The sequence below is a fragment of the Ranitomeya variabilis genome, chromosome 7 (genome assembly GCF_051348905.1).
Source record: "Ranitomeya variabilis isolate aRanVar5 chromosome 7, aRanVar5.hap1, whole genome shotgun sequence".
NCBI lineage: Eukaryota > Metazoa > Chordata > Amphibia > Anura > Dendrobatidae > Ranitomeya > Ranitomeya variabilis.
Genome location: NC_135238.1, coordinates 52,699,118 through 52,709,886, shown reverse-complemented (window position 1 = coordinate 52,709,886; position 10,769 = coordinate 52,699,118). Strand labels below are relative to the sequence as shown.

Sequence of the window (10,769 nt, the reverse complement as noted above, 5' to 3'; positions counted from 1 at the left end):
TTCAAGCTTGAAAAAGGATTGGAAAATCCGAAACGTCGCCACGCCATCCAGGCATTAAAGACCCACTTCTTTTGTTACTTTTTTGTGCTGTTTTCTGTTTTTTTCTTATATTATTGGAGCCGCTGGAATACTGTCTTGGGAAGCTTTGCACTACAAGTGTGGTAATATGATGCTGTTCTAATTTTTTCAATATATATATATATATATATATATATATATATATATATAATTATAAAAGCACACAAAAACTCAATGTAAACAGTAGATCTTTTTCTGATGACGCATCGATATAATGATGTTAAAAAATCCCTTAATAAGACCGAGATGGTCCAAGGAACAAATCACTGCATGCACGAGTTTGATTGGGTATTCGAATCGCACTTGGCCATTCAAGTCAATGAGTCCGTGGAAAACATCGGACTGCACTCTGATGACATCTGAGTGAAGTCCGATTTCTGTGGCCTCACAAAATGGAGAAGATGGAGAAATGTTTTACTCCATCTTCTCCTCATCTGAGAGAATCGAATCACACTATGTTCACATTCTGATCAGAGTTGGATGAGAATGTCATTTGCATAATTGACCCGATTCTCCCAGATGAGAGAATATACGCTCGTCTGCACCTGCCCTTAATAGCAGCTAACCTACTTGTTGGTGGTTTCCAGGCAGCTAAGGACATATATTTAGCAAAAATGATCTGAAAATAAGGAAAATGCAGTCATGGTACAAAGTGTAGTGCCAAAGAGTAGAAGGTGGAGTTTCACTTTAAAGTAAAATATAACCTATAAGGGTATTACAGTATCCTGGGAGATGCATCTTCATGTTACATATGTTTTATTATAATACATAGATTTATTTTACAGCTTTATATTTTTATCCGGATATATATATATATATATATTTATTATATTTCTATAAATATGGATTTGTATATTTACCATATAAACAAGTATATAAATATAGATATGCCTTAACAACACACAAACGTACCACATATGCCAACAGGTACAGAATTTAACGTTGAAGGACGAAACTGCACACTACGTATTTTTGTTGTTGTTTTCAGGAGTTTCACCACATTCACAAATTGGACCACGGATATCAATATCTCCCTTGACATGGAGTATGAGAGGCTGAGGGAATGGCAGTGTCCCATAGGCTTGCTGCAATCTCAACTCTAAAAGTCCTTCGATGAGATTTTGGACCTCTGATGCGTAGCTTTCTATGTATCTCGTTATAGATGGAAGAGGCAATGGTTGTGGAAGGTCTTGACACTTAGAAGAATAATCAACATTTTTGAAGGACGTGGTCAGAAGAAGCCGATTAGACCAACATTTAACAAATGCTTTGCATCGTGGATATTTACTGAGGCACATAGGCTAAATGCTGCCATTCAATCAGAAGCAGCAGAATAATTGCTTCCAATCTCATGGTTCCTTGCAAGAAAACGTTGGGTGACGTGGCTTCCATGGATCTCACGTCACCTCCAAAGATGCTGGGGATACTCTGTCACATTCTGCACGGGACCTCAGGCTATGCCACTGCTCCACTGCCGTCCGGTGCGTATTTAACATGCGTCGCCAGTGGCTGGACTCTGGGGAGCCCGATGAATACTGACCGATCACTATCCTCCCAATGAAGTCATTGCTGCTTTTCATGTTGTGTCCATACACTGCAAAATAACATTCAATAATGTCAAATATCACTTTCTTTACGTGAAAATTCACAAAATATTTCTCAACAGTTTACCTGTCTTTCAGCCTATGTTTTGTGACATGAGCCTGCTGTGATCATTCTGTTACTCCACTGAAACTTAGGAAGGGTCCCAGCATTTCTATGCAAATACATTTATATATTGTTAATTCATTATTTGCTTTTATTTGAAGTTTGGTCTGAACCAGGATTTAAAGTCAGAACCTTTAGCAATGATCCAAAGGCTTCACTGCTAAGAATAGGAGAATTTTCTCTTCCTATATACGGTATCTAAATATCTATATTCTTCTATACAGGAATACTGTACTGGTGTATGTATATCTACTATATAATTGTCTAAGGGTCACTTCCATCTGTCTGTCCTTCTGTCTGTCTGTCACAGATATTCATTGGTCGCGGCCTCTGTCTGCCATTGAAATCCAAGTCGCTGATTGGTCGCGGCAAAACGGCCACGACCATTGCCATGACCAATCAGCGACGGGCACAGTCCGGGGGTAAATGGCCGCTCCTTCCTCCCCGCAGTCAGTGCCCACTCCATACTCCCCTCCAGTCAGCGCTCACACAGGGTTAATGGCAGCGGTAACGGACCACGTTATGCCGCGGGTAACCCATTCCGTTACCCCTGCTATTAACCCTGTGTGACCAACTTTTGACTATTGATGCTGCCTATGCGGCATCAATAGTTAAAAGATCTAATGTTATAAATAAAAAAAAATAAAAAATAGTTATATACTCACCGTCCGTCGGCCCCTCGGATCAGGAACCGGCCTTTCCCGCTCCTCGCGACGCTCCGGTGACCGCTCCATGCATTGCGGTCTCGCGAGATGATGATGTAGCGGTCTCGCGAGACCGCTACGTCATCATCTCGCGAGACCGCAATGCACTCTTGGGACCGGAGCGAGCGAGGAGCATCGGTAAACGCCTCGCTTGGATCCGGGGCCAACGGAAGGTGAGTATATAACTATTTTTTATTTTAATTCTTTTTTTTAACAGGGATATGGTGCCCACATTGCTATATACTGCGTGGGCTGTGCAATATACTACATGGGCTGTGCAATATAATACGTGGGCTGTGCAATGTACTACATGGGCTGTGCAATATAATACGTGGGCTGTGCAATATACTATGTGGGCTGTGCAATATACTACGTGGGCTGTGCAGTATACTACATGGGCTGTGCAATATAATACGTGGGCTGTGCAATATACTACGTGGGCTGTGCAATATACTACGTGGGCTGTGCAATATACTACGTGGGCTGTGCAATATAATACGTGGGCTGTGCAGTATACTACGTGGGCTGTGCAATGTACTACATGGGCTGTGCAATATAATACGTGGGCTGTGCAATATAATACGTGGGCTGTGCAATATACTACGTGGGCTGTGCAATATAATACATGGGCTGTGCAGTATACTACGTGGGCTGTGCAATATAATACGTGGGCTGTGCAATGTACTACATGAGCTGTGCAATATAATACGTAGACTGTGCAATATAATACGTGGGCTGTGCAATATACTACGTGGGCTGTGCAATATACTACGTGGGCTGTGCAATGTACTGCGTGGGCTGTGCAATATACTATGTGGGCTGTGCAATTTACTGCGTGGGCTGTGCAATATACTACGTGGGCTGTGCAATATTATACGTGAGCTGTGCTATATACTACGTGGGCTGTGCAATATACTACGTGGGCTGTGCAATATACTACGTGGGCTGTGCAATACGTGGGCTGTGCGATGTATTGCATGGGCTGTGCGATATAATACGTGGGCTGTGTGATATACTGCGTGGGCTGTGTGATATACTGCGTGGGCTGAGCAATATACTACGTGGGCTGTGCAATATACTACGTGGGCTGTGCAATATACTACGTGGGCTGTGTTATACACTACGTGGCCTGTGTTATACCCTATGTGGGCTGTGTTATACACTACGTGGCCTGTGTTATACACTACATGGCCTGTGTTATAGACTACGTGGGCTGTGTTATACACTACGTGGGCTGTGTTATATACTGCGTGTGTGGGCTGTTATATACTACGTGAGCTGTGTTATATGCTATGTGGGCTGTTATTAACTACGTGGCTGTGTTATATGCTATGTGGGCTGTTATACACTCCGTGGGCTGTGCTATATACTATGTGGCTGTGCTATATACTCTGTGGGCTGTGTTATATACTACGTGGCTGTGCTATGTACTCTGTGGGCTGTGCTATATACTCTGTGGGCTGTGCTATATACTACGTGGCTGTGCTATATACTACGTGGCTGTGCTATATGCTACGTGGCTGTGCAATATACTACGTGGCTGTGCAATATACTAGGTGGCTGTGCTATTTACTACATGGGCTGTTATATACTACATGGCCGGCCGCGAACAATCAGCGACAGGCGCAGTCCGGCTGCGAATTGGTGCGGGATTTGAACCATGCTTCGCTAATTGGTCGTGGCCGGCCGAATCCTGTGTATTTAATGTATTATTCTAAAATCTTCATAAATAAACTACATACATATTCTAGAATACCCAATGCGTTAGAATCGAGCTACCATCTAGTGAATGACCTGCATAGAGCTGGGACCCCCATAACAAAGGCCACCATCAATAACACACTATGCCGCCAGGGACTCAGATCCTGCAGTGCCAGACGTGTCCCCCTGCTTAAGCCAGTACATGTCCGAGTCCGTCTGAAGTTTGCTAGGGAGCATTTAGATTATCCAGAAGAGTATTGGGAGAATGTCATATGGTCTGATGAAACCAAAGTAGAACTGTTTGGTAGAAACAAAACTTGTTGTGTTTGCAGGAGACAGAATGCTGAGTTGCATCCAAAGAACACCATACCTATTGTGAAGCATGGGGGTGGCAGAATAATGCTTTGGGGCTGTTTCTCTGCTAAGGGACCAGGACGGCTGATCCTTGTACATGAAAGAATGAAAGGGGCCATAAATGGTGAGATTTTGAGTGCAAACCTCCTTCCATCAACAAGGGCATTGAAGATGAAACGTGGATGGGTCTTTCAGCATGATAATGATCCCAAGCACACCACCAGGGCAACGAAGGAGTGGCTTCGTAAGTATCATATGAAGGTCCTGGAGTAGCCTAGCCAATCTCCAGATCTCAACCCCATAGAAAACCTTTGGGGGGAGTTGAAAGTCCGTGTTGCCCAGCGACAGACCCAAAACATCCCTGCTCTAGAGGAGATCTGCATGGAGGAATGGGCCAACATACCACCAACAGTGTGTGCCAACCTTGTGAAGACTTACAGAGAACGTTTGACCTCTGTCATTGCCAACAAAGGATATATACCAAAATATTGAGATGAACTTTTGTTAATGACCAAATACTTATTTTCCACCATAATTTGGAAAATAAATCTTGCCAAATCAGACAAGGAGATTTTCTGGATTTGTTTTCTCAGTTTGACTCTCATAGTTGTGGTCTACCTATGATGTCAATTACAGGCCTCTCTCATCTTTTTAAGTCGGAGAACTTGCACAATTGGTGGCTGATTAAATACTTTTCCTCTCCACTATATGCTTGAGTGCATCGCTATGTGCGTGTGTGTAATGTATTAGTATGTGTACATTTTCTATATGTGAGTGTTATGCAGCCTGATTAGAAGAACTTCTGGGATTGACAGCACAAAAAGTATTGACTGCCTCTGCCAGTGTGTGTGTGTCAAAGTGGGGATTTCTGAGAAGGGGGTGTGTTTATACACCAGCGTTACATAGGTGTATGATTAATAATTCATTTATTAAAGTTTTATTTGATTGATTTATTATAATCATTAATTATTACTATAAGGTAATATGTGATTTTACACTGTGGACAGGGATTCATTATTATGATAATGTGGAGGGATGATGGATGATTACTGTATTACTCCGTTTCAATTTGCGCCTCAGGAAGCAGAAAAGAAGGAATCAGCCCAAGTGAAAAGTGTAATTTCATTAGCTCAAGACTGCTATGATGTAAAGGTGTGACAGAGATGGTCGTAGAATTGCCCCCGAAGAAAACAAATTGCGTTATGTGAATATTGACATGCGTTTCTATATCATTTTATTGTGAAATGTGACTAATGTACAGTGTTAGGTACTGATGCTGCTGTGTGGGTCCTACAAGGTAATGCCTAAGGTAACTTTGGTACATTCATCGCAGGTGTAGGCTAGGGTTTAGGACCCAGGGCAGTGACAGAGCAAGCTAGGGAGTGGTGGGCCTTATTTGTGTCTTGGTCAAGTATAAAGGGGAACTACTTCATGGTTTAGTTAGAGAAAGTGTGAGGTCTGTGTGAAGATCAAGTTGAAGGTGCAGTGGGCTGAAGGCACGTGGAGTACATATCGTTTTAGAAGCAAGAGGTCTTACCAAATTTCTTGAGGACCTTCCGGAAACGTCTGGACCCTACGTCCCGAACTAGGTACTGAGGAGTGTGCCTTAATTCTGACCATACACAGGAAGCCAGATGGGAAACCACGAGAGAGATGTAACGAATCTCGGGAATGCTGTGGGGTGAATTTGGGAATCCCTGGGGCTAACAAGAGAATTAAGAGTAGTGATAGACTGAGCTGAATGTGAAAAGAAGCTTAAAATGTACTATGTTGATGGAACTGGAACCGGAGGGTGCTGTGCCCAATAATGTGTGTTAAAGACTGATGTATTGAACTGTCCAGTAAAGTTGATTTTTGTTAAAATGAACCGGGTGTCCCCTGATGTGTGTGCACCTGATCCTGGAACCAAGGACATGAATACAGCTGAGGCTTCCGGCCTACCAGTGAGTGCAAGGCAAACTTCACAGCACATCAAATATGGATTGGGACACTGTTTGCTTGTAACGAGCCAGGATGTGGAGGAGCAGCATCTCACCCATTGCTACCGCCCTGGGCAAATTACCCTGACATCACATCGGGAGGGGTCCACCCACTCAACACAATTACAGAGAAAACAGGTACAGATAAAGAAATGATGAAGAGGGGAAGTTACCACCCAAAATATGCAGGGTATGTACATTATTTCTGGCTGAGCTAAATCTAGTACACGACTACAAGATGTATTCAAAAGGCTTCAAAACATTCCACAGAGATTACGTTGTCAAATAAGTGACCTATTATTGTACAATTTGACCAAATTATTACATTTCATAACTCTAAGACCTCATTTCTCAGATGTTGAGTGGGAAGGTTTTCATATAAGCCAAAAATCTGACATTGTATAATCATCTGTGGGTTTATGTACATCACAGCGTGCCAACCATCCAAATATGTTAGATGAGTAACTGTACCATTTAGGAAAAGAGCTAATTCTAGATATTTGTTTGGAGAACATGGAAAGCATTTAAAATCCAGAACGTCTGCTGCATGATGACGCACATGACGCGTTCCAATCCTCTATGCCTTAACCCTAGTCACTTTCTCACTCTGAATCTATTAATTTCGGTAGTAGAATAGTCAGTGAAGACAGTCCTACAGAGAATGAATGGAGTGGTGGTCCGAATACTCGACCTCCACACTATCCAGAGGGAGGTTTTATGAGCTCCATTTTCGGGATCGGTGGGGGTCCCAGCAGTTGGATCACCAATGATCGTGAAGTTATCCCTTATCTTAAGTTTCTAAATAACTTCAAAAGTTGGCTATCCTACTGTAATGATGATGTTCAAATGATGATTGCAGTACCCAGTTGCGGCCACTATACAGTTGATGGAGCTGTGCAGCTCCACAACTGAGCACTTTCAACCGCCACCTGCACCGGAAACAGCTGATCGGCGGGGGTGCTGGGTTTTGTATCCTAAGGACAGGCCATCAAACTCCTCGACAACTTCCTTAGCTAAAAATGCAAGTATGACTGTAATTTGAATTCAACGGAGTTTATAAACCAGACATATACTAATATTACATTCTATAGTAAATAACTATAAAATATTATTAGTTATTATTATTATTATTATTATTATTTTTAAGTCTGATCTATTTGCATTGGTTTGCACTATAAGTCATACTATTAGCCTGGGTAACTCCTTCACAGCATTTTTTTTGCATAGTATTTAGTATTTTCGTAGTCTGTAGTGCGCTGATTCTAAGTGATCTCAATGCTTTTTATGATCCTGAAGAACAAGGGAGGTTACAAAAATTAGAAACCAACAAGAACTTTGCTGCCCTCAACAGGATTAACGATTAACATTCAATATAAGGAAACAAAACCAAGCACTGTTACACAATCTAATGAATTATAAAAGCACATTAAAAAAAAATAATCCCAAATTTATACATTTCTAAAATTCTGTTAGGCTTTAATTTCTGTTTTTTTTTATTATTAAAAACTGCTAAAACTTTTGTATGGCAATGCTTTGCAATTGATTTGGTAGTAACTTCTTGATAGGAAATTAATTATTTGTTGACAGATGTAACTGTTAATCTGTGCAACTGCTTATGTGTGCCGGCAGTCCTATGTAAAACTACATATAACAAATTGTGATTTAACGGTGAGCTGTGCCAAATGACAAACTCACCTCTCACCAAAAAGCTATGACCTATCCGAGATTGATAATGCTTGTCTATTAATGTGGTGCTATAAAATGATGAATTTGCTGTCAAATTCGGTTAAACCCTGAGAGCAGCATAATGTAGGGGAAGAAAGCCTGATTCCAGTGATGTGTCATTTACTGGATGGTTGATGCATTTGTATTCAGCCCCCTGTAGTCAGAAAGCCCTAAATAAAATCCTGAATGACCAATTGCCTTCAGAAGTCACATAATTAGTAAATTGGGTCCATATGTGTGTAATTCATTCTCGGTATAACTACAGCTGTTCATTGAAGACCTCAGAGGTTTGTTTGACTACATTAGGGATCAAACAGCATCATGAAAACCAAGGAACACACTAGACACTGTGGTATATTGGAGACGGGTCCTGGGAGAGGACACCTAACCGAAAGGACCAGAATTTATAACGCTTGAAGGTAACGGGCCTACTGTAGACAAGACTGAGTACGTGAGAAGACTAAAGTGTCACGAGTGGGAGTTCCAGATCGCCAGCATCAGAGGAGATAAGTGCCGACCATGCTGGCACCCTAAGGGGAAAGAGGACACGGTACCGCGGGGATAATAAAGGACTCTTACAACACAGGACTGTAAAGTTGAGCTGGGTCATGGAAAACTAGCGAGAAACAGTGGAGACAGAGGATAAGAGAGTAAAAAGGAAAAGAGAACCATAGAGAAAAGCAGGAAGGAAACTGTGTGGAAAATGCTTCAAGTTGTAAAGGAAACCTACATAAGACTGTGTACTCGCTATATATTCCCTACAAAGTTCCCGTTCGGTAAAAAGTTTATTTTCAAATTGTGGTCTCCCTCCTTGTACTGTGAAATATCTGCTCTGGGCAAACCAGTAACATCGATTCCATGTGGTCTGCACGGGCGTAGCACCATCATAGCGCAAGTCCACACACCCAGCCAGGGTCCTCTTTCATGTAGTGTGCCATGGTGTGGGAGGGGAGTACCTCGCCCACAGCAACCGCCATGTTACCCATGCACAGGGGCCCTATTCGAACCATCCCCGATCCTGCCTGGCAGTTACATGTCTACTTATGAAGGGTAACAAGGCTCCACATTAACATAATAGCAGTGCCCCACTCACAGTCAGACGCACAGTGTCTGCACGGCAAGCCAATGTGTCACTTTGCATTACAAGTTCTTAAGAGCCTGTGTGATTGAATTATAAAGTGCCCCAGCAGATGAGTAATCTAGGGGGGATACACAAGCTGATATTTTACCTCATGTGTAAATTAAAACACGAAGCAATTATTCATGTAAAGCCTCAGAATTTCCATGCCAGGCATTTGTCCTTGGTTTGAAAAAGCCAGGAGCATTTCAAAGAAACACAATAGAAGCCAGAAATGAATATTTTTGCTTCATTTTGTGGAGAGCGGCCAATGACAGCCCTCATGGGTAGCTGGCAGGATTTGTGAGAACAATTGTCGCCATCACTAAAATGGCTCTTATCTCCGATTGTTGCTTGTAACATGGAACAATATATAAATGAATGGCAGCGCGGATAACCTTAGTCTGTTGCTCAGCTATCTGCATCATAGAAGATGTAATTCGGCGGCAGCTTGAGTGCTGACGATGATCAAGTCTTAGTTTATTGTATGACTGGCAGTTTCCTCCTCGCAGTATGTCTACTACTTTCAAAAAATGGAGGCAGCACTCTAATAAAACAAGGTTAGAAATAAAGGGACTTTTTATTGGCTCATAATGGCGAAGTTTCAGTCCACGTGAGGACCTTTCTTGACAAAGGTCCTCAGGTGGATCGCAATTATGGCCACTAAAAAAGTCACTTGACTTCTAACCTTGCTTTGTTAGAGTGCTGCCTCCATTTTTAAAAATATTTGGGGGATTGGGCTTGGCACAGTATAATGTTTTGCTGGTGCTGCACCTACTTTCCATTTTATGACAGAATACAGTGAGAAATGAATCAGAAAAGGGTTGCCCAGGGGAAGAATGCTTCAAGAGTAGGGAAGAGCGGTAAAGCTTGGTGAACCCAAACAAAGGAGTCAACGATGTGTGGGATGTCAATCTAGTCAACCCAAGTTTTAAGGAATTGGTTTACAGTCTCAACCTGGTAGGCATGAATCTTTTCAAAAGTCCGATTAATTCTAGATTTAATCATGTCCATACAGCAACAAGGGAGCTTCCATTGGAAAGCAACATGAGTATACATACAATAAATGCTGAAAAAGCTTGATTAGAGAGGCCCATGGGATTATCAGAGAGTATGATAACAAATGGGAAGATCAGAAATGGAACAAAGACCTGGAAGTTGAGCTGTGACATTTGAGACTTGAAGACTAAGACCTAAGGACATGATCACTACATGTGCAAGTCAGTGCCAAGAACCGGGCATGCATGAAAGCAAAGTGGTGAGGACTGTAGGTAAAAGTGATTAACCCTAGTGGGGACAGGATAGGTCCAATGCAATACCATGATGGAGTATTCAGTCAAGGAAACTATTCTCACCTTTATTTCACTCCCAGATATATCTACAAATAACAATGGGTGCGGAAAT

The 10,769-nt window shown here is 42.1% G+C and overlaps 1 protein-coding gene across 4 annotated transcripts in view; it reads right to left on the bottom strand.

Annotated features, from left to right (window-relative positions):
* Window positions 1-241: 241 nt before the first annotated feature.
* SYT17 (synaptotagmin 17) overlaps window positions 242-10,769 on the bottom strand; it is a 112,856-nt gene continuing 102,328 nt past the window's right edge. For all 4 annotated transcript variants that reach the window (XM_077275091.1, XM_077275089.1, XM_077275090.1 and 1 more), the window contains exon 8: window positions 242-1,672. In XM_077275091.1, coding sequence (XP_077131206.1) covers window positions 1,476-1,672 — 197 coding nt within the window. In that variant the 3' untranslated portion in view covers window positions 242-1,475. The remainder of the gene's footprint in view (window positions 1,673-10,769) is intronic.